The sequence below is a fragment of the Malaclemys terrapin genome, chromosome 1 (assembly GCF_027887155.1).
Source record: "Malaclemys terrapin pileata isolate rMalTer1 chromosome 1, rMalTer1.hap1, whole genome shotgun sequence".
Lineage (NCBI taxonomy): Eukaryota > Metazoa > Chordata > Testudines > Emydidae > Malaclemys > Malaclemys terrapin.
The window spans coordinates 224,053,793-224,077,575 of record NC_071505.1 but is presented as its reverse complement, the minus strand read 5'-3'; the positions used below and the strand labels follow the sequence as shown (position 1 = coordinate 224,077,575).

Genomic DNA, 23,783 nt, shown 5'->3' with positions numbered 1-23,783 from the left:
CAGGCCCTAAAATATCATGAGTTTTATTTTTAAATAATACGTTTGGGTTCTTTTCATTTGTCTCCTGGTTTCTGAGCCTTTAGGGTGCTTTGCATTTTCAAGCTTTTCTTTGCAATCCTTAGGACTAGAAACTTATCTTTTTAAAAGGAAAGCTGAAATTCTCATGCAGTTTCTCAACTGAAGCAGCTGGAGTTTTGAGAAAATATCAAATATTACAAGGTTTGTGATCATATTATGGGAGTTGGCAATGCTTCTGTTGTCATCGGACACAGCTAGATCTATATAGCAGAATAAATTCTGCTACATTAGCATCTAGTTCCCCTGTTGTAGCCACCCTTTACTCTGGTTCAGAGGTCTATTCTCAACCTCCATAGGACTTAAACAACTTGTCTGTTTCCTGAAAGCAAAATGGTGGTTGTGTCAGGGCAGAGACAAGTGAGGAAGTAGCCCGGCTGCAATGCAGGGATGATGTCTGTACTTTTCTGTGTTTTCTTATACTGCACTTATCACCATAGTATCTGAGCACCTTCTGTCAGTGCATTAAGCAATGTGACTACACATATGTCACTTGTTCTTTGTTCCCTCATTGCTATGTGATTATGAGAAGGAAATGTCAAACAAATGCACCTTGAAATTGGAGCAGAAAGCAGTGAGGTTTGTGATGGTCCTTAGTTCCAGGAAAGTACATTCCCCAGTCTTGGACCAGCCCCCCAGAGAAAGTTCTGTCTCCCGTACAGATGAGCTTTATTGTTATCGTTGAGCGTTCCATTGTGGCAGAGGTATGTAGTTGTCAACTTCTGTTTTTGTCCCAGAGCTTTAGATGGTCTTGTTATCCTTGGCACTGCCCATGAAGTGCATTGAAGATAAGAACTGAGACCTTGAACATGATTGGATAATCTATGGGAAGCCGGTATAGAGAACAGTGGACAAGTCGGATGTGCTTATGGAAGTTCAGCTTCATCCAGCTGTTCTTTATCCAAGAGCTAATCTCATCCAAGCACTGGGTGGCAGTGTTCATATGCATGTTAAAGGCACTTGAGTACATGTTGTTTGATCAGTTCACCAGTGGTAGCATGTAGAGGTTGAAAAGGACTGGGGAAAGAGTTGATGCTTGTGGAACTCTACAAGTATCAGGCAGCAATTCTGCCCCATTTGCTTCTTGGGCTCCTTTGCATATACTGAGAGGCAAAGTGCCCCTTCCCTGGGTGGGTGAACAGCAGATTTCTCAGCAGCTTTTCAACTCAATAATTCACAAGAACAGAGGAAGAAAATGTACCTTCTTCTTCCTACTTGCCCCAGCTCTCTTCAGGTTGCAACTTCCCAAGGAGTATTTCTTTTCAATGGGTCTACTCTAGTTCTTCTAACACACTTGCCTCATTGCTTCCTCTGGCCACTCTGATTCTACACATTGCTTCTGCACGTGTCATTCTCTCTCCTTTGGAAGAAGGAGGGTAGAGTTCCAGATCCTCCTTCCAGCCTTTATAATTTTTCATTGATATTTATCTTTTCAGAGCAAGTCAGGATGCCACAAGTTTCAGATCAATGATTCTCATCATGATATCTGGTGTGGTGGGAATAATCCCCTGAGAAATAAGTACACAAACCACAGCAAGGCAATTTGCCTTAGAGAATGTTGAAGCTACGAAGCCATAAAGCTGTCAATAGTGTTCACAGAACAGCAGATGGTATCCAGGAACTGATTGTGAATCTAGATGACAATACAGGAAGTGCTTCCCTTTCATGAAAATAATCATGATATTCTGACTAATTGCCCTCTAAGCCCATGCAAAGGCCCTGTAGGATCCTCAAACTGTTATGAGATCTGGAGAGCCCTTTTCATGAGTCAGCCCCTGGTTACCATCTTGGTCTAAAATTCTACTGTCCTTGTGGAAGTTGGTGCATCTCAGGAAGATCAGTGCATTAGAAAGCAGGAGGCCAAACTTCAGAAAACATCAATGTATCATCATAATAGACAGTTCTAGTGGTGAGTGTATTATAGCCCCCTGACCAGGGGCTATGCCATTCGCATCAATGAATATATCCAAAATATTAATCTTGTTTATAAACTTAGCTACACTGGATTTCAGTAAACACACTTTATTCTGAGGACATGCGTTGTTCTGCCTGCTCCCAATCAACACCCACCAAATCACTCCTGAAAACCCACATGTCATTTGAGAGCTTTGCCACTGACTTCAATAAGAGCAGAACTGATAAACTCTTTTGGTCAGGAACTTTTTCCAAGTTCATATATTCATTTTTAAAACACTTTGGAGCACTGTGCCTATCCATGGTACTATGTAAGCAATTAATTACAATATTTGATACATTTTCCATATGGATTTGTGTCAATCATATCTCATTAAGTAATGAATAGGTATATTATCTGTATAATAAATATGTGCTGGGCTTTCACATTAGACAGAGAGGACTGGATGACTGGGGCAATGATGGATGTCATGGAATCTAAGAGAGGGAAAAATGGGTTTGTAAGTTGTGTGTTGCACTCAGTCTGATTATTTGGATGATAGAATTATAAATGCTGTCACTTAAAAAAAGATCTTCAGGACATCCAGAAAGTGTTTGAAATCATTGCTCATCTTCCTGATGTGTTTAATTTCAGAATTCAATACCAAAATCTTTTCCCCCCTTTAGGAATCCGACAGCAGCAATTATAATAAAATGCTGCAAAACTTTTCTGGGTGTTCATGCCTCAGACCTATACAAATCTATACTTTGACTTCTGGTTTGAATTGGTTCTGCACATGCCTTTGTGCTGCATGAACCAGGCAAAATTTTTATGAGGCATTATTTTTCCCCTCCAAATGTTCTTGCATTTCAGCTGTAAAAATAAATATGTAAATATATATATCCGACACTAATATATATATATATAGATATAGATATATTAACTCTTGGCTCCTAATATCAGTGAGCTAAAAACTCTCCCAAAGAATCTGTTTTAGGCTGAAATTTTGGAACCAGAAATGAATGAAAAAATATATATGGGGAAAAAAATCAGCTAAGTAAAGGAATAGTACATTTAGTGCAAATAAAATAACCAGTTTGTGAGGGTGGCATGTAAAGAGGAAACTAAATAATGGTGTTTAAATGGCATTTCTGAAGAAAAAATTTCTGCTAAAAGCCATGTTCACTCTTTCAGGTGGAAAGGCTACAAACTGGGAAGGAGGTATTCGTGTGCCAGGTCTTCTTCACTGGCCAGGAGTGGTACAGGCGGGTGTTCATATTGATGAGCCTACAAGTAACATGGATATATTCCCTACAGTTGTTAAACTTGCAGGGATACCATTACCCAAAGACAGGTATTGTATACATTTTCTTGTATTCCACACAGTATTTTTCATGGACCCTTTCTTCTCTTTGCTAGCTTTTATGTCTGTATTTAGTGGGAGAGAAGCATGGAAAAAGTCTGGATTTGAAATTTCATTATTTTATCATTGCTTACAATAGTAAAATGTCTTTTTCATAGCACTGTTGTGGTATATTTTATAGCCATGTTGTGCATGAAGACAAAATCTTTTGGACTGCCTTTTCTGAACTAGTTCATATAATTAATTTCCATCTCCTCTTGGGTGATCCCTTGGTGAATTCTAGTTCCAGCCTCTCAACAACCCTATAGACTAATCCTGCACCACTGATATCCATGGGTGCTTTGTCCATGGAGGTAGTGTGACCTCCTTTGTAAAGTGCTTTGAAATCTATGGATGGACAGTTCTGTAAAAGAGCTAGGCATTGTTCAATGAGTGCAGGATCAGGTTCCATGTTCTAGATCATCCTCCTACTCTTTGCCTTTAAACCCTCACCTCCCTTATCCTTCATAAAACATTTCAAAAAATTGTACAAAATAATGAGTAGCTCTGTAAGAAACTGTCCTCTTCCTGCAGTTTTATAGGGTGAGACCAATGGGGCATTCAAAGAAATTAAATGGATCAGCAGAATTTTTAGAACAGATAAAATGAAAAGCCCTTATGCAGAGTATTGCAAATATATGAAGGTCACTGCTATGGAGCACATTGTGATCTGAGTTAAGTCACTGTAATGCATTGATTTTTATGGAGTTACTCTGTCTTTACACCAGTAACAGAGGTAGAATCTTCCTCTAAGTCAGAGGTTCCCAAACGTGGTCCGTGGCTTGTTCAGGGTAAGCCCCTGGTGGGCTGCGAGATGCTTTGTTTACCTCAGCGTCTGCAGGTACGGCTGCTCGCAGCTCCCAGTGGCCGCGGTTCACCGTTCCCAGCCAACTCAACTGCGGAAAGTTGTTGGAAAATCTTATTGGAGAATACCCCTTACCTGTCTCCATTCAGGCTAAAAATGGTTTACTTTTCCAAGGATAAGCTGAGGATCAAAGGGGGGGATGCTAAAGTTTACAAGAACCCAGGCCTTGAAAAGGGAGGGGGGTTGGGTGAGCTAAAGGTGGCTGCCCAGAGAGTGTCAATGAGAGCTGAAAGGCACGCAAGGAGACACGGAGATGAAGAAAATATGTTGCAATCACGATAGTCTGCATCTCCCAGCCAGAGATAGGGGTTAGGTGGGATGAGAAGAATTTACACCAAGAAAGAAAAATTAAAAGTTAGATAAGGGAAAATATATATCTATATAGTGATATATATAAAATATATATAGTGACAAAGTTCCTCCTCTATCTTGGTGGGTCCTGCACTTATTGGCAGATTTTCTTGCCTCAGAAATTCACCATGTGGGTTGGGGAACAGCCCAGAGACCTTCCCCTCTGGAAGAACCCACAGTCTAGGTCAATTGGGAGGTTTGGGGAGAACCCAGGCCCACCCTCTACTCCAGGTTTCAGCCCAGGGCCTTGTGGATTGCAGCTGTCTATAGTGCCTCCTGTAACAGCTGCATAACAGCTACAACTCCCTGAGCTACTTCCCCATGGCCTCCTCCAAACACCTTCCTTATTCTCACCACAGGACCTTCCACCTGGTGTCTGATAACGCTTGTACTCCTCAGTCCTCCAGCAGCACGCCCTCTCAGCTCCTTGCACCTCTCACTCTCAGCTCCTCACACTCACACCACAAACTGAAGTGAGCTCCTTTTAAAACCCAAGTGCCCTGATTAGCCTGCCTTAATTGATTCTAGCAGCTTCTTCTTAATTGGCTCCAGGTGTCCTAATTAGCCTGCCTGCCTTAACTGCTTCTAGCAGGTTCCTGATTACTCTAGTGCAGCCCTGCTCTGGTCACCCAGGGAACAGAAAACTACTCATCCAGTGACCAGTATATTTGCCCTCTACCAGACTCCTGTACCCCACTGGTCTTGGTCTGTCACAATATATATAAATGTTCACTATTTTTACCTTTCACTCAGTGTGCTATGTACCTGTGGGTGAAAGAATAAATAATACTTTGTTTTGAAGAAACTGTTTTCAAGTCATTAATCAGCCACTGTCTCAGACTCCTGCTGGAAAAGGCTTACGGGTGCCAAATTCTGTTGGGCCTGTCAGGTTAACACCTTTGGAAGACAAGGAGGCTGCAGGCCAGAGATCCAGTCTAAGGGTTATTGGACCATGTGGTTCCACCCAGAGTGAGGTGCAGGAAGCAAAGCCTGTCACTTGAGAGAGATAGAAAGGGTCCTAAGTCTTAGATCACCCAATAACTGTGACAAAAGGTATTGTGAAAGCTGAAAACAGAAATTAAAATATCTTACGTGAAAGTCTCCCACCATCCTGTAAGTTCTCTGTGACCCAGTTGTCACTAATGCTATCCTTGGTCAAGGGATGAAAGAACTAATACCCTGGCTGTCACTTCTAGGGCACATTAGACTTCAAGGCTGCTAAATATTTTGCTCATCCAACTTCTCCGTAATGTTGAAAACAGTATGTTCTAATTTCCCTTCTTGGATACGAGAGGTAGGTTTAATTAGTTTGTGTCCCTGCCTTTCTTTTGATCAGTTCATAGGAGCTAATATACAGTTCCAAAGCTGTTGTGTCCTTTCCTAAATATACTCAGTAAATGATCAGCAGTGAAGAGGCTCTTTTTTTGAAGTTCTGGAGAAATACTGGTCTGTCTTCTGGTGTTTAATTTGGTCATGTAAAATGAAAATGTGCACCTGCTTAACTAAACTCAGTGCAGCTTTCCTTCTGTTCCTCCTTGGAGGTCCTACGCAAAATAATAAATACAAATAATAAAACAGGGGTCGGCAACGTTCGGCATGCGGCTCGCCAGGGTAAGCACCCTGGTGGGCCTGGCCAGTTTTATTTACCTGCTGACGCGGCAGGTTCGGCCGATCGCGGTCCCCACTGGCCGCAGTTTGCCGTCCTGGGCCAATGGGGGCAGCGAGAAGCCGCAGCCAGCACATCGCTCACCCGCGCCGCTTCCCACCGCCCCCATTGGCCCGGGACGGCAAACCGCGGCCAGTGGGGGGCCGCGATCGGCCGAACCTGCCGCGTCAGCAGGTAAATAAAACTGTCCCAGCCCGCCAGGGTGCTTACCCTGGCGAGCCGCGTGCCGAACGTTGCCGACCCCTGTAAAAAAATAAAGCAAAATAAGACAAAGTAATTCAGAGTTAATACATCAAGCAGAACTTATGATTACTTATTATTAGGCCAAATGGGATGCTTCTAAGAATAAGAATGAATGAGAGTGGCAGAATCTGGATCCAAATATATAAATTGTTTTAAACTTCAGGAAATCCTATCCTGGTTGAAATCAGTGGGAGTTTTGCCTGTGATTCTAAAGGGGCCAGGGTCTGACCCCATATTTTCTTCTTGGACTCTTAAAATGAACCTTTGCTTATTGAAATCACGCATAATAAATTGATAGCCATTTCTCAGATCATTCATTGCCATGAACCTAATCAGTGCAAATATCCTCCTGCAGAATTCCAGAGCAAAATGAGAAACATTTTTTGGAAGCTGCAAAATTTGGTTCCCAAGATCAAGTGTGAATGTCTGCTGTACTGAAGTTCTGGGCTAGATTGTGTCACTAGGGCATGGCCTTTACTAAGGAGAAGCATGTTGCTGTATTGTCTCAAGACATTCCCAGAGAAGGAAATGTGGTTCAGGGAGTCACAATTCCCTCCCTGCTCTCCCTTTGCTCCTCAGGGAAAGTAATTTGCTGCTGGCCTATAGCACAAATAAATTAATACTCTGACAACATGCCATATGAGCTCTGTTATGAGTTCTGTTGGCTGGTGTGTTGATGGGGCAGATTAAATTCTCTATCCATTCCCCACCTATCCCCCGTTATTCTCCCCTACCTGCCCAGGCTAGTTGACTTGTAGCACCTCAACTCCTGTGTGGCTAAATTCAAGGGCAAGCTAGCTTTCTGAAGGGGCATATTTCCCCGTATGCATCTGCACAGTCATGCAGCCCAAAACATCTTAGCCATCTGAGATTGTTGGAGTTTATTAGTATTCATTTATACAGTTTATCTGACACTCTCAGTGAAATGATGTTCAAAATTAATTATGACTTTCAAAGTGAAAAAAAAAAGTAATTTTTTTTCCATGGGAAAAATAGGAAGGAACATCACAACTGGCATCCAGAACTACTTTATGAAGTGACTATTTTTAACTGTCCATTAAAACTCAAATTAGATAGCTGCACAATTAGTTCATCATATGTTGTTAGAATATTCAAGCTACTTTGAGTTCAATAAAGCAGGGTCACTTTTTAATTTTACATGGCAAAAATGAGCACCAGCTGATACGCCAGACTGGTATTTCTTCACAGCTGCAGTGAAGAGACACTCTGCTGCTGATGATTTATTGAATGCTTGTAGAAACAGACAAGACAGGTTTAGGATATGAAAAATTACAGCCTTGCCCCGGGACATCCATTACAAACAATCACTCTGTCAGATCCTTGGTGGTCTGATGTGTGCAGATTTTATGGACATAGATCTCATGCTCTCTGAGTGGACACTAAGCCCCTAGGAATGGTTTTTTTTTGGTTTTGTTTTTCCTCTTTTCCTGTGATGCCCCCCCCACACACACACACACCAGTTTCTCTGCTTTAACCTCTGCCATCAAATTGCTTTGTTGCCACCACAGTCCTTCTAGGTGAAGAGAAGTGGAAAGAACTACATGCCATAATTACTGCTCCACAATAGCTCAAAACAGGTTATTGTGAAGCATGAAGCACCCCAGCGGCTGGATCACTCAGCAGCAGTCCTCTGAACTCTCTCCAGCCAACAAATAGGTTTAGATCTGGGGGAAGATACACGTCAGAGAGGAAGACCCAAAAATGAGGTTCTAGCAGGGGAAAGATAGCAGAGACCAACCCCCTTCTGACTGTAGGCAGCAGGCCCTGGGGGATTAAGTAGAAAAGGGTTTAAGTAGAAAAGAAACACACGTCCTTAGCAAAGAGGCTGGAGTGGGAGGGTAGCAGAGGCACCTTCTTCTCCTATCCTCATCCTTGCAGCAGCCAAAAAATAGAAAAGGAACCGAATAAGGAGATTTTCACCCATGTGCAATGAGTTACCTCTGAGTCTGCCTACATTTGATGAGTCATTCCTGGGTTCCCTCTGAGGCCATGTTTACCAGAGCCGGCTCCAGGCACCAGCCCACCAAGCTTGTGCTTGGGGCGGCACCTGGAGGGGGGCGGCGCAGCGCGGCACTCCGGCTCCAGTCGCCGTGGAGAGCGGAGCCCCAGCCAGGCTCTCCACCCTCCCCCCGGCGCTCTGGCCACCGGGGAGAGCGGAGCCCCGACCGGGTTCTCTGCCCTCCCCCCGGCGCTCTGGCCGCCGGAGAGAGCGGAGCCCCGGCCGGGCTCTCCGCCCTCCTCCCGGGGCTCCGGCCGCCAGCGGAGCCACGCGGGCTCGCCGCCCTCCCCCCTGCGCTCCGGCCGGTCAGGGAGAGCGGCCCGCGGCCGGGTTCGGCGCCCTCCCCTGCCACGCTGGCGCTGGGGCGGAGGGCGCGGCGGGAGACTTTTTTGCCTGGGGCGGCAAAAAAGCCAGAGCCGGCCCTGATGTTTACACTAGCATTTATGTTGGCAAAACTTCTGTCATGAAGGGGTATGAAAAGGTCCTGCAACCTGTGTCTGTTTCTATGATAGTCAGCCCCTGTTCCAGCCTATCTCTGCTCCTATCTCAACGAGCTATCGCGTGACTCCCATTCCATGAATCAGACCGGAGGACCCTAAGGGGTAGGAAAGGAGTTTCTAATTTTATCAGACACTTCCTAGTCAGGGAGTGATATCAAAAATGGAACCCTAAGTGGAGGCCAGGGACAACATTGTGGTAGAAGCCTCAGTATCTTCTCCCTCCTCATTAGCTAGGAGTGAGTACTGAGCTCACCATGGTGGTGGTCCATGATTTCCAAACTTTTCTCTTCAGTTTCTGGCCAGTAGGTTTAATTTTCCAGCTAGTAATTACCTGGCAATTTTTTCAAGCATTGGTTGTAATAACAGGGAATTACATAATTAAAATTTACATAGAAGCTTAAAAGTTCAACTGTTTTAAAAACTGTTTTTACAGGATGTCCTTCAAAAAGCTGAAAGAATAATAGCCTTGCTGATCTATGTATGTGCGTGAATTAATCTCTTTTAAAAACTGTTGTAAAACTTGTTATTCACACAATGCCAAAACCGTGTATTGTGATTATTTTTTTCCTGTCAGTTCATTCTTAGCAACTTGATAGCTTAATGAATGGAAACTGTCATGTTTTGCTGATTATATAACTCCTTTCCCATCTAAATGGATGGATTCCTTCAAAGCATGATCAGATATGTCCAGCAGCTGTTAGAGAACTATTTCTATTTGGTGACCATGCAGTTCATCCCTTAACGTGTATTCTGAAAATAATTCATTTCAACTTTGGAATCATTGCATTCATATTTAGTTCAGCATATAGAATACATTCAGGTAGTGCCCTGGAGGTTACTTTAATGAATGTCCCTAGCCATAAAAGCTAGGGACATTGGGCAGAGTCAATGGCATGTGATGAAGATTTCACTTACCTGTCCCACAGCTACCACAGCAAATCTACTTTTTTAAGCAGCATTAAGGGCTATTCATGTGTGTGTATCTAGAGGCCTGTGTTCCAGAAATTTACTCACATACAGCTCAACTATTTCCAGACCAAAAATAGAGAGAATGGGGTGGGAAAGCCAACTAGCCACAAAAAGCAAAAGGCAATATTAACGTGCCTGTGAATAATGTAGAACTCAAGGAGAAAAAATGTCAGCAGGTTTTGCTCCAAATTCACCAATTTGTTGTGTCCCTTCAAGTCATGAAAATAAGGCTAGCTCTAACACTTCAGCCTTCATGGTGGAATGGCACTTGCACTATTAAGAAATGGAAATGCATAGTTAGTTTTTTCTCAGCCAGGAAAGGCTTGGGTTATTCTCCCTGACTTTGAAATGCTTTCTTATTCAGAATTATTGATGGACATGATCTGATGCCCTTGCTTCAAGGGAAAATTCTCCGATCCAAGCATGAATTTCTCTTCCATTACTGTAATGCATATTTAAATGCAGTGCGCTGGCATCCAGGAAACAGTAAGTAAACTTGCCTGTTCACATATTAAATATTTCATATAATTTTTATTGCAACTTGAAAAGAATCAGAAGAAAGCCTCAGGCTATGGTTACAAAAAATTGCTTAAAGTTCTGGGGGTTTTTCTTCATCTTTTTTATACCTTTCTCCTTTTTTATCCAGAAAACACATCTAGCTACACAGCCAATTTATTATTTGACATTAATTTGATGCTGCATAACAAAGTTTTATATCAACACAGTGCTGAGACCTACAGTGACTGAATATATTTTCTAAATTTTTATTTGTTTAGAGCAGAGTTTCTGATTCATGATGTTACATTTGAGTCAGGGCCAGATATTATTTTTTAAATAAAATTTATAGCTAATAAGAATGTTTGCTGGACATCTTAGTGGGTATTATGCCAACTGGACAATTTTTACTATTGAAAGCAGCAAAGTATAAAGGAACCACTGGGAAAAAGTCACAAATCCCAAGTGAATTATTAGACTTTTCATGCTTTTATGAACACTATAATTGTGCTTTGAAGGCCAAGGAACTAAACATTGCTCACTGATCTAGTTCTTTTTATCAGCTAAGTTTTCATGGTGGCAGATGTCGTACTAACATCAACCTGTTGCCCTTCCTATAAAAATCCCTGTGCTGAAGGAGTCGCTTTCTCATTTAGGTGACAATATGCAGTGCTTGTCCGAGATCAGTTGACACTCATGGTGACAATTATAAAAAGGCTTCAGAATGTTGACATGACACAAACCTTTTGCACTGGGCATCACCATGCATGCTGTCAATTTCAATGCTTTTCAGCAGGTTTGTTAGCCTGTCAGGAGAGGTGTATTTAAGACTCTGATTCGTAAACCTCAAATAATTTGGAGGTTTGGTATGAATAATCACCTATACATCTTATCCCAAACTTTTCATAATCACCTTGGATTGCATATGGGGATGAAAATCCTGGAAGATGACAGGATTGATGCAATTAAAAACAGATATCAAGATGCTACACATGTAAGTAAGGCTTTAGGAAAGAAATGCATGAAGTGTTTTATTTGAGAACAAGTACACGATCATGGAATGAAAGAGTATTGTAATGCTTAATCATGCAACATGAAGATGTGATTATACCATCTAGGTACAGCACTGCATCCAGGGCAGGGTATAACTGCACTACCCTACGGGGAGCAGGGGACGCAGTGTGTTTCTCAGAATTCCCAGGTCTGTAGGGGTTGTTTTCTCACTACCACATGTGACGCTGTATAGAATATGTGGGACACTTTATGATATTGCTGATACCAATATTATAAATTTGTAATGAATCATGCCAGATATCTCGTGTGAGATATCTGCAAAAATTTTATAATTTGCCAAGTCTGATAATCTTTTTAATATGTTTGTATCACCTTTGTATTATGAGTTATAGATATATAAGGTATATCTGTATTTCCAAACTTGTGCTGTGCATCTGGGCGACACCCCCAGACAGACTGGCGGCAGCACTGCCAAGCTTGCTTTATGGCCCATCAAGGGACATCAGCTGTACAGCGAACAAATTGAAAGGGTCAGGGCTACACCTTATGACTCAGCAAGGCATGCAGGGGCATGCCTGTGGACAGAACACTAAGGCTTCCATAGGGTTGCCAACTTTCTAATTGCACAAAACTGAATACCCTTGCTCCACCCCTTCCCCGCCCCTTCCCCAAGGCCCCGCCTCTGCCCCACCCCTTCTCTGAGCCTCGCCCCCACTCTCTCGCTTGCTGTTCCCCACCCTCACTCACTCGCTCATTTTCACCAGGCTGGGGCAGGGAGTTGGGGTGTAAGAGGGGGTGAGGATTCTATCTGGGGGTGTGGGCTCTAGGATGGGGCCAGGAGCAGGTGTGGGGTGTGGGCTCTTGGTGGGAGTTTGGGTGAGGGAGAGAGTTCAGGGCTGGGGCAGGGGGTTAGGATGCGGGAGGGGATGCAGGCTGCGGGTGGTGCTTACCCTCAGATGGCTCCCGGAAGTGGCCGGCATGTCCCTCGGCTCCTAGGCAGCCAATGGGAGCTGCAGAGCTGGCGCTCAGGGTGGAGGCAGCACACAGAGCCCCCCTGGCCATCCCTCTGCCTAGGGGCCGCAGGGATGTGTCGCCACTTCTGGGGAGCCAGGTAGGGAGCCTGTCAGTCCCATGCCAACCGGACTTCTAATGGTGCAGTCAGCGGTGCTGACTGGAGCCACCAGGGTCCCTTTTTGACTGGGTATTCCAGTCAAAAACTGAACACCTGGCAACCCTAGGCTTCCAGGCTATGTGCTGGGTAGCTTGTGTTTGGAACAAAGAAAATACATAGTGCATGGCAAAACCCTATAAAAGGCAGCTGCATCTTCTCCATTTTGTCTTCAGTCCTACTTCTTGTCTTCAGTTCTGCTTCTTGCCTCTGGAGGAACTTCACAACAAACTGAAGCTCTGTATAAAGGACTGAATGACCCATCCAAGCTGTGGATGTATTCCAGAGGGACTTTCAAGCCACAAAACTCACCAATACTGTTAGGAACCTGATATATGGACTATGAAGTCTTTGTATGTATATGGTTGCATTACCATTTAACAACCCTCTTCTTGTTCTTTCTTTGTAATAAACCTTTAGTTTTAGACACTAAAGGATTGGCTGGCAGTGTGGTATTTTGGATAAGATCCAACCTAATATTGACCGGGCAAGGTGGCACTACCGAGTCACACCATGCATCTTTGTGGGGTGGAGTTCTCACTCCTTCTCCTGAGCAGCTAGTCAGCTTTTGTGTCTCTTGGGGAAGAGGGATGAGTGGAGAGGGTTGGAGCAATGGACCTTTATCTTCCCAACCTCTATAATGACTAGAATAGAGCAGTCCCTCTTTTTCCCAGAATTCATGGACTGCAATTTTTCCTAGTACTAAGATGTGCCATACAAGAGTGGCAAGAAGTCCGTTTGCATCCTCCCTCCATGCTGCGTAGCAAAACAGAGCTAGGCCGAATCTGGCCATAAAGTTTGCTTGATGTCACTTTTGTATGGAAGTATAGTAGCAGCTTGACAATCATGCAGAGTATAATTCTGGGAGCACAAGCAGGTGGTAGCTAAACATTCTTCTTCTCTCCCTTTTGTGTCAGTTTCTCTGGAGAGTGTTCAGTTGTCATTGATACCACTCTTTTCCAATCCCAGCTCTTCATAAATGCCTTTTCTTTGGAGACAATAGAGCAGCATCCGTAAAGATCTTTGCTCAAGTCAGTAAAAGGTCCTTCACATTGCTTATCTCACTCCAACATGTTACTGTTGTATAGAAAGAGACTCTATGTACTTCTCTAGCTTGTTGCTCTAGTACTCAGCTGATGTAATCAGCATTCCTATGGGCACTCACCTGGCACAATATAGTATTTTCCTCACTTCTGATTTCTCAATAGCTCTCTGTGGCAGTGATATTGTAAGAAGATCCTGATATGTTCAAAATACAGTATATTATTAATTATTGCTCTTTAACTGCTCCCAACTGCTCTTATTGGCATTTTGACCACTAGTTTCATATGCAATTCTGAATTTTATTATTACCATTTGTGACAATCAGAGTCCAGACATCCCAAGGGGAAAAGAGGGGATCTGAACCCCAAAAATAAGCAGTTGAATCAGCTGATTGTATATACAATTGTTGTACTATAAGTAAAGTATCATATAAAAACTGATGATGTGCTGCTCATGAATATCATTGTGTGATGTATGTACAGGTGGTGTGTAAAGAGTGATGCATGTGTGCTGGAAAAATGTTCCTGTAATATGTTGTGGGACCAGACTTGATAAACAAAGGAAAGTTGTTTTGCCAGTGTCTCCAATGTAAATGGAACAAGGTGATTCCAGAAACAATGGAAGTTAGATAGAAGTCACCAGGAGAATGGGAAGTCAATAGCTGGTGAGAAGAACTTTAGCTGGGGATACACTTGAAAAGAATACATTTAAAAGGTTTACTGGATTCTAAAAAAGAAGGGGAGAATTAATTCATGGGTATCCTTAAAAAAGGCCTAGAAAACTATAAAATGCTATCCTATCATACTCACTTAACCTTCTTGCATTCAAGTATCAGAGGGGTAGCTGTGTTAGTCTGGATCTGTAAAAAGCAACAGAGAGTCCTGTGGCACTTTTAAGACTAACTCTAACTCAGGAATCAATCCATGCAACAAACCTCGATGCCAACTCTGCCCACATATCTATACCAGCAACACCATCACAGGACCTAATCAGATCAGCTACAACATCACCGGTTCATTCACCTGCACATCCACCAATGTTATATATGCCATCATGTGCCAGCAATGCCCCCCTGCTATGTACATTGGCCAAACTGGACAGTCACTACGCAAGAGGATAAATGGACACAAGTCAGATATCAGGAATGGCAATATACAAAAACCTGTAGGAGAACACTTCAACCTCCCTGGCCACACAACAGCAGATGTAAAGGTAGCCATCTTACAGCAAAAAAACTTCAGGACCAGACTCCAAAGCGAAACTGCTGAGCTCCAGCTTCATTTGTCCAAGAGCAAAAGTTTTGTAAGGATTGAGCATTTAAGGTTCCAGAATGCCAGCATGCAAAACATCCTGTGTATGCACTCACATCTCTGGCTAATTTAAATTTACTTAAAGGGTTGCAAGCCCCATATGACTATGTATAGTGCTTGTACACCAGAATGGAGGTGGTCAAGCTTTATTTGAAAAGAATTTCCAAGAAAAGGATAACAACCAGATATTTTTTGTACATACAGAGACGCTTAGGAAACCAATGCTAATACAAAAGAGCCCTGTATGAATCTCCACCGTCTTCCCTCTAGCCAGCTTCAGCTGTGGAAGATGCTTGAATTACTGCAGATCTAGGTTTTACCAGAAGGAGGGAGACATGTAGTACTTATCTGGACAAAAGGAAAATAAAGATAAATCATTTGATTTTTTTTCTTAAATAAACTAAATACACTGCAACAAAAGACTGAATCCTTAGTACAGTAGCCTTTTTCAGACTGACATCCAAATGGATATTTAGGATATATGTATCCTCAACACCCACATGGTTAATTGGATTGATCTCCAAATAATACAGAGTAGAGTCAGAGAGCCTATGAATGAGCTGCATACTTTGATGGCTGATCTTCCCTTCATTGTATTTCACCAGGACAAAGCTGTTCTGCATCCTTTTACAAATCTGTTTCTGAGGTCCACCAAAACCAAGCCATTTGGCTGTGTTTTCTTTTTAAAACCCCATTGTCAACCAAGAGAAGCTAGGTTCCATATCCTATCCAGAGTATTGCTAGTCTATTGTGCTATTTTATATTGAGGTTCTTATACTGAGCCCACTACTGTGGTATCGGAGTGGCTCTTACTAGTGTGTTACATGATTTGACTAGAATCTGCCATATGTGGTTCTCTTCTTTTTTCCTGTCCTCACCCCAGGGAGAAAATTGTGTTTGGATTCTTTTATATTTCTTTTTAAATTATTGTTTGTTCTTATTTAGATAAGACTAAGGCATTAGGAGTTAAAGTGTTTTGTAGGCTTTGGGAGCCAGTGTAAGAGGAATGTAATTTCCATGCAGTGCCTGTCAAGGTGGATCAGATTATGCATTGAGACATGTAATGCTTTAACTGAAAATCTGACCATCTCTTTGCTAGGGTTCTGGTAGAATCAATGGCCTGCCTTCATACTGTTTCCATCTTAGAAAGCTGCAGGGCTGCTACCAGTTCTGATCACACGTTTACATAACACCTTTCTCGATGTGGCATCTAGGTCTGATGCTCACTTTGGGAGGGCAGTACAGCAATCCTTGTTTAATTAGAACTCCTCAGCCCACCTTCTTGGGGTTTGTAATGGTAACTAGACTCTACCAAATGGGAATATGCAGAGATCATCTTTAAGAAGAAAGGCTGATTTGCAGTAACTGTGGTTCGTTGACAATGTTGGCTGTCAACATATTCATGCTAACTGCTGACCATCCCTATTGCACTCTAGGACTCTGAGGTTTAATAGAAGGAACTGAGGTGGCTGAGGGTTGGGGAACGCATGGTCCATTATAAACTTGGCTCTGAACATTCAGTACTACAAAGGGCTTTTGTAGAAGCTCCTGAATCTCAGTGATGCTGGAGGGCTCTGCCCACAGGTATTAATGTTCTGAAGCTACACATTTGAAAAATTCTAATTCCAGGTATTTAACCTGTCTTTTTGCCTAATTAGATGTCATCTTAAGTGGTCAGGATCCTAAATCATTAAACATTTACACTTTAAAAGATCATAATCAATGACAATGTAATTTCTGCTTTTAAAGACTAAACCATCTAAGGTTTTGTATAATGCTCTGGTCACTGTATATGTCAGAATATGCTCTGGCCTAATTTAACTTGATCAAATGCTATAGTTCTGCTGATGCTAACAGACTGGTACTTTTGTACTGTGGATTGCTCTTCTCTGTTAAAGTTACAATTTACATAAAGGAATACTGTAAAAAATGTCAAGAGCTGCTGCTCTGGAACTTTACTGGCATAAGAATTAGTGCTATTAAAAATGCATCACTATGACAACATAATTATAAGGAGAGCATTCATCAAATAAAGAGTGTATTTCTGGTCGCATGGTACTGTTGCATGTTGCAAACTCAGAGGCCTATTCTCCTCTCGTTGTGACCATCATTCCATTACTATAAGTGGGAAATACACTGCACATGCTGTGCAGTAAATTCCTGCGTGCCTTGTAAACAAGGAATACAACACAGCACAGTATATATTACAAAGAAATAACAATCCTAATGGGTTTTTTTGCACTATAAGTAAAAATCTGTTGATAAATGTCAAGCTGATTGCACTAGCAACAGTTCAGCTTCTCTATTACAAATCAGGGTTTTAGTAGTACAAAGCAAACTGCTACTTTTAGACAAAAAGAGAAAGGAGGGGAAACATAAGCTTCATTTTTGTGTTTAGTAGAAATGTTTACTGACTTATCTAGGATGAACTAGATCAACTTCTTATTTTTTACTAGACAATAAATTAAACCAGCACATTTACAGCTTCCTTGCCCTCTCCCCCTACCCCATAGTAGGTTGCTTCCAGTACCAAAACTGTGAGTGTCAATATGAATATTTTTAAGGGCATTGCCATGGCAAATTAAACTGAAATAAAATCCCAATAAAATCAAAACAGTGCATCATGAAAACATAAATGACTGATAGAAAGGGGAATACAATTCACTGAGATATATTAATCTGCATAGACAGAGGGGAAGAATCTACTAATCTCAGTGCTGCATTGCCTTTAGTACTGAGACACAGGATAAAGGGAGAATAACACCCAAGTTATGAGTTTTAAAAATATAAATGAAATTATTAGCAGCTCTCATTACAAGAACAACCACACATCAAAAACAATGGATTGATCCTTTTTGTGAAAAATACTGATTCTAAACCTTGTTCTTTTAACTTTGTGATGTAATTTAGAAATGCCTTTGAGAATTCTTACTCATCAGTTCACTTGGGACACCCACAACCTCAATGGGAGAGGCTGAGGTTGTCTGGCACAGAGTGCCCCATGCTGCTTCACACATTATGGGCCATAGTACTACCAAAGGCCACACTATTATTGTCCCTTGAAAGACCATCTGGTTGGTCAGATGCCATTGGATATTACAGGTTCAGAGCAATGGTCAAGGAGCATCCTTGTCAAACTTCTTGCTAGTCAGTCTTTGCCTACTCATCCAACCATGGCAAGCCCTTAAAAATATTCATTCTCGGATGTATTAGCCACAGTGTAAGCAAGACACAAGAAGCATTTCTTCCATCTGCTTAGCACTGATAAGGGCTCTAAGGGAGTACAGTAACTCCTCACTTAACGTTGTAGTTATGTTCCTGAAAAATGTGACTTTAAGCAAAACGATGCTAAGCAAATCCAATTTCCCCACAAGATTTAATGTAAATGAGGGGGTTAGGTTCCAGGGAAATTTTTTTCACCACATAAAAGACTATATATATACTGCAACAGAGGGTCCTGTGGCACCTTTGAGACTAACAGAAGTATTGGGAGCATAAGTTTCGTGGGTAAGAACCTCACTTCTTCAGATGCAAGTAATGGAAATCTCCGGAGGCAGGTATAAATCAGTGTGGAGATAACGAGGTTAGTTCAATCAGGGAGGGTGAGGTGCTCTGCTAGCAGTTGAGGTGTGAATACCAAGGGAGGAGAAACTGCTTCTGTAGTTGGATAGCCATTCACAGTCTTTGTTTAATCCTGATCTGATGGTGTCAAATTTGCAAATGAACTGGAGCTCAGCAGTTTCGCTTTGGAGTCTGGTCCTGAAGTCTTTTTGCTGTAAGATGGCCACTTTTACATCTGCTATTGTGTGGCCAGGGAGGTTGAAGTGTTCTCCTACAGGTTTTTGTATATTGCCATTCCTGATATCTGACTTGTGTCCATTTATCCTCTTGCGTAGTGACTGTATGTACACATATATACACACACAGTATAAGTTTTAAACAAACAATTTAATACTGGTACACAGCGATGATGATTGTGAAGCTGGGTTGAGGTGGTGAAGTTAGAGGGTGGGATATTTCCCAGTGAATGCCTTACTGCTAAATGATGAACTAGCATTTGGCTGAGCCCTCAAGGGTTAACTCGTTGTTAATGTAGCCTCACTCTACAAGGCAGCAGGCATGGAGGGAGGGGAGAAAGCATAGCAGACAGAGACAGAGACACACATCGTATGTCTGAGAGACAGAGATGCACATTTCCCCTTTAAGTAACTGACCCCGGTCTTAAGTACACTGCCTTGTTACTTAGATCAGCTTGTTGAGACCGCAGCTGCTGCCTGGAAGCTTCCTCCGTCCTGAAACCTGTCATGTGTACCCCCTGCTCTATGGAAATGGGGTAAACGGGGTGCAGGAGCAGGGGGGAGGGGGACACCCTGACATTAGCCCCCAACTTCCCCCCTCCCCCTGTACAGCAAGCAGGAGTCTCTGGGAGCAGCTCCAAGGCAGAGGGCAGGAGCAGCACATGGCAGTGGCGGGAAGGACAGCTGAATGCTAGCAATTGCTAGCCTGCTGGGCAGCTGCTGCACAGAGAACTTAGGGGAGCGGGGAGGTGATAGGGGGAGCTGATAGGAGGGCTGCCAGTCAACCCTGATTCCAAGTCCCCACCAGCTAGCTCCAACAGGCTGCTCTTCCTGCAAGCAGTGGACAAAGCAGGCAGTTGCCAAACGACATTAGAAGGGAGCATTGCATAACTTTAAACAATTGTTCAGCAACGTAGCAACGAAACAGCGTTAACCGGGACGACTTTAAGTGAGGAGTTACTGTACTGTGTTCAGTTCTGGGCACAACACTTTGGAGAATGTTGAGAGGAGAGCAACACAGAGGTCTAGAAACATGACCTACAAGGACAGATTGAAAAAAACTGGGTTGTTTAGTTTGGAGAAGACTAAATACATCTTCAAATACATAAATTCAAGTCTTCAAGTTTATAGAGAGGAGGGTGATAAATTGTTCTCCTTATCCATGGAGGAGAGGACAAGAAGTAATGGGCTTAAATTGCAGCCAGGGAGATTTAGGTTAGATATTATGCAAAACTTCCTAACCGTAAGTTAGTTAAGCACTGGAACAAATTACGTAGGAAGGCTATGGAATCTCTGTCATTAGAAATGTTTTAAAACAAGTTAAGGCTTATCTAGACTGGCAAATGTCTGTGCAGTAAAGCAGATTTTTGCGCTCAAACTGCAGACGTGTACACACTGCCAAGCCACTTTGTGCGCAGAAATGCCTCAGTTGCAGCGCTGCAAAAAACCCACCTCGACGAGAGTCGTAAGGCTGTTTGCACAGAGGCTCCAGGGCTCTAATGCCAGTGTAGACATCTGATTGCTTTCTGTGCTGTAATTGGTCTCTGGAGCTGTCCCATTATGCCTCAAGTGACCGTTCTGCTCATTATTTTGAACTCGGCTGCCCTGGAGACATGCGCCCCTCCTCTTTCAAAGCACCGTTTCTGACAGCCATTGAGTGCTGTGCTGATTTGCTCCAGGACACAAAGCAAACCATTAATGTGGAATGCTCATGCTGTTGAACACAGAGGCAGGTGTGTGTGTATGTGAGAGAGAGAGAGAGAGAGAGAGAAAGAGATTGCTGTGCAGAGAGCCCAGGGCAGGAGGCGGGGGCTGATGTCGGGGTTTCCCCCTCCCCCTGCGTCAGGACAGGTTGCTTCCTGCTGCTGTCTAAACTTACAAGACAGCATGCTGGGACACTCCCTGTCCCCCAAAAATACTGTCTCTCTCCCCCTTCCATACACACACACTCTCCCTGTCACACTCTCCCCCCCACACACACTTCAACTGGAAAGCAGCTGACAATGTAGTAGGATGCCCATGAAACAATGGGATTGGAAACCTGCATCATGCGACACTGTACCTGTCCCATGACGCATCGCAAATCCTTCCCAAAGCACCCTACGGCCAGTTGCATAGTGGGATAACTACCCACAATGCACTCCTATCTTTGCTGTTGCAAGAGCTGCTAATGTGGATGCGCTCCAGCATCATGAGCACAGTGTGGATACGCAACAGAGGTTTAATTCCAGCGTTTTAATAAAAGTGGTATAACTTGTGGTGCAGAAACTTGCCAGAGTAGACATACCCTTAGACAAATACCTGTCAGGGATGGTCTAGATAATACTTAGTCCTACCTCTGTGCAGGAGACTAAACTAGATGTCCCCTTGAGATCCCATCCAATCCTACATTTCTATGAGTTACAGAAATAAAAATGAGTAAAGAATCTACTTTAAAGAAAAAGTTCAAGATTGTAAAGATTTGACTGTCTGGTTTAACACCCCTTAAAGGGGCTTGATCTTCCAAGGGTGGATGTTCAGCACTTTCTGAAAATCAGGCCCCTTTATGGTGTGTCTTGCTAAGAAAACTAAAATTGAGGCATCTAAAATTACTAATCACTCTTAAATCCATGGACAATGATTCATATTGAAATCGGTTTTTTTTAAGATGGGAGAATATCAGACTTTTTAAAATGGTTGCAACCACATTGTGCACTCTGTTGCCTGCTTTAAAATTTTGTAACCCTAGGCTGCCAGAGATGGTTATACAGTGCTATTCAGTATGTAGCACATTCACTTTAAAAGCCATAGGATAAGCGGTGAAAATGAGCCAGAAGTAATTAGGCTGCTGTTCTGGAAATGACAATATATATTCTACTCTGTTACTGGCTAAAAGGTTTGCCTTGTGAATATAGCTGGTTGAGGAATAGAATCAAAAATGTCCACCCATCCCTTGTTTTGAAATTTCAACATTTGAAAAAATTAAATGAATCCTAGTGAATTTCTGCATCTTGGAATATACTGCAGTAATAAAAATGAATTCCATCAATGTCACCCACTAGGAGTCAGATCTTTAAATGTTTATATAGTATAGTGCCAACAACTGTGGTCCAGAGTATCCCACTTTGTATGATATTCCATGAGAGATATTTAGTCCTCCTAAAGGAGAGGAGTCTTCCTAGTCATTGTTTATTTCAATTTTTTGCTCAGCACACACTATTTTCCTCTATGCCCTTAGTATATCTTTACTCAAAGTGCAGGATTATTTCAGCTAATGACAGTGGATTTTTTTTTGTGTTGAGACCTGAGGTTAAAAAATACAGAAGATTTTGCAGTTGACAGGTGTCAGACAGATCTTTTTTTAAAAAAAAAAAAAGAAACTTGTTTACGTTTTACTGCACTATTTTTTTAAAGCTATGAAAAGAATTTAGGGCAAAATCTGTTCTCAGTTACCCAGGTGTAATTTAAAATCAGTGAAGATAAGAATGGCCATACTGAGTCAGACCAATGGTCCATCTAGCCCAGTATCCTGTCTTCCAACAGTGCCCAATCCCAGGTGCTTCAGAGGTAATGAACAGAACAGGTAATCATCAAGTGATCCATCCCCTGTCGCCCATTCCCAGCTTCTGGCAAACGGAGGCTAGGGACACCATTTTTGCCAATCCTGGCTAATAGCCATTGACTGACCTATCTTCCATGAACTTATCTAGTTCTTTTTTGAGATGTATGATTAGGGAAGAATTTTACCTCTTGTGAAAACTAGTAGAGAAATCAGACTTGTTTCTGAAGATGAAAATGTGCATAAAAGAGTCACAATCTGCAATTTCCCCAGTTTCCCAAGACTGATATGAAATTGTACATTCTAACCCTTATTTTAATTAACAGGATTGAAAATGATTCATGGTATTGCGGTTTAGTTTAAAATGTAGCCATATCAATTTGTGACTCAGCATTTAAATAAAATAAATAAAATTAAAGAATGCCAAACTTGTGTACAAAATTGTCCCGAGAGCAGTTAAGCATGTGAATAAGTGCTGGTAGATATTGAAAACTGGAAAATGACTATGTAATTCTGTAGAATCAATCTGAAACTGTTCTTCCTGTTATAAATGTACACGCAGGAGGGTAGCTGAGGCTAGAGTGGCAAAAGCAGTTGTAGAAACAATAATTTCTGTGTGAGGAGATGTTTTCGAACTAAAGTAGTTGGCAACACATCTTCCTCTCTAATTCTGCTCTCCTCAAATATTTTTGGCTTAATTTTAAAAACGTAGTACCCTCAGACATCCACAGAACAAATGAACAATTATTTTATTTAAAATGAAGGGGGTGAGAGGTAAATATCTATTGAGATCTTCCAAATAGGCTTTCCCATGTCCTCTTGTGGAAGAAATAATACTGATAAGAAGAGTTGTTCATTGTGCTCCTTCCTTTATGGTGAATGAATGCTATTGCAGCTTCATATGTGAAATGTCAAATGTGTTACTATACATCACATTAGACCTATAAGCTTTGCCTTGGCTTTGTTTTTGTCTTTCTCTTACTTGCTTTGCTGAAGACTTTTTCATATCAATATTGTTTACCTTTTCTTACATGAAAAAAGGTAATCACAGACTATTAGTGATTAATCAAGACTCCTATTGCTACTGAGAACCCCAGCACCTACTTACAAATACAAAAGAGGATAGAATCATCTATTTAGCTGTTTTGGTCCAGGAAGTGAACATTTCCTTTAATACAACACACTTCAAAAGAAGTGACTATCATACAGTATGATAGCTTGTCTACACCACGCAGCTTTTAGTAACAAGGCAGTGTCGACACAGCCTTGTCACTAAAAGTTAGTGTATGTAAATGTTCTTTGTTGGTTTGTCGGCACTTTTGCTGACAAAATACTTCCAGCCCCGCGAGCAGCATCAGCTTTGTCGGCAGGAGAGCGCTTCTGCCGACAAAGCCACATTCACACTGCCACTTGCATCAGCAAAACTTTTGTC

At 42.2% G+C, this 23,783-nt stretch overlaps 1 protein-coding gene across 5 annotated transcripts in view; it reads left to right on the top strand.

The window, feature by feature from the left end:
• Window positions 1-23,783, top strand: part of STS (steroid sulfatase) — a 153,667-nt gene that overhangs the window by 90,949 nt on the left and 38,935 nt on the right. For 4 of the 5 annotated variants that reach the window (XM_054008226.1, XM_054008233.1, XM_054008216.1 and 1 more), the window contains 2 exons: window positions 3,164-3,323; window positions 10,350-10,471. In XM_054008226.1, the coding sequence (XP_053864201.1) occupies window positions 3,164-3,323; window positions 10,350-10,471 (282 nt within the window). Of the gene's footprint in view, window positions 1-3,163; window positions 3,324-10,349; window positions 10,472-12,838; window positions 13,033-23,783 lie in introns of those variants that run through there. The other variant, XM_054008240.1, reaches the window with a different exon arrangement.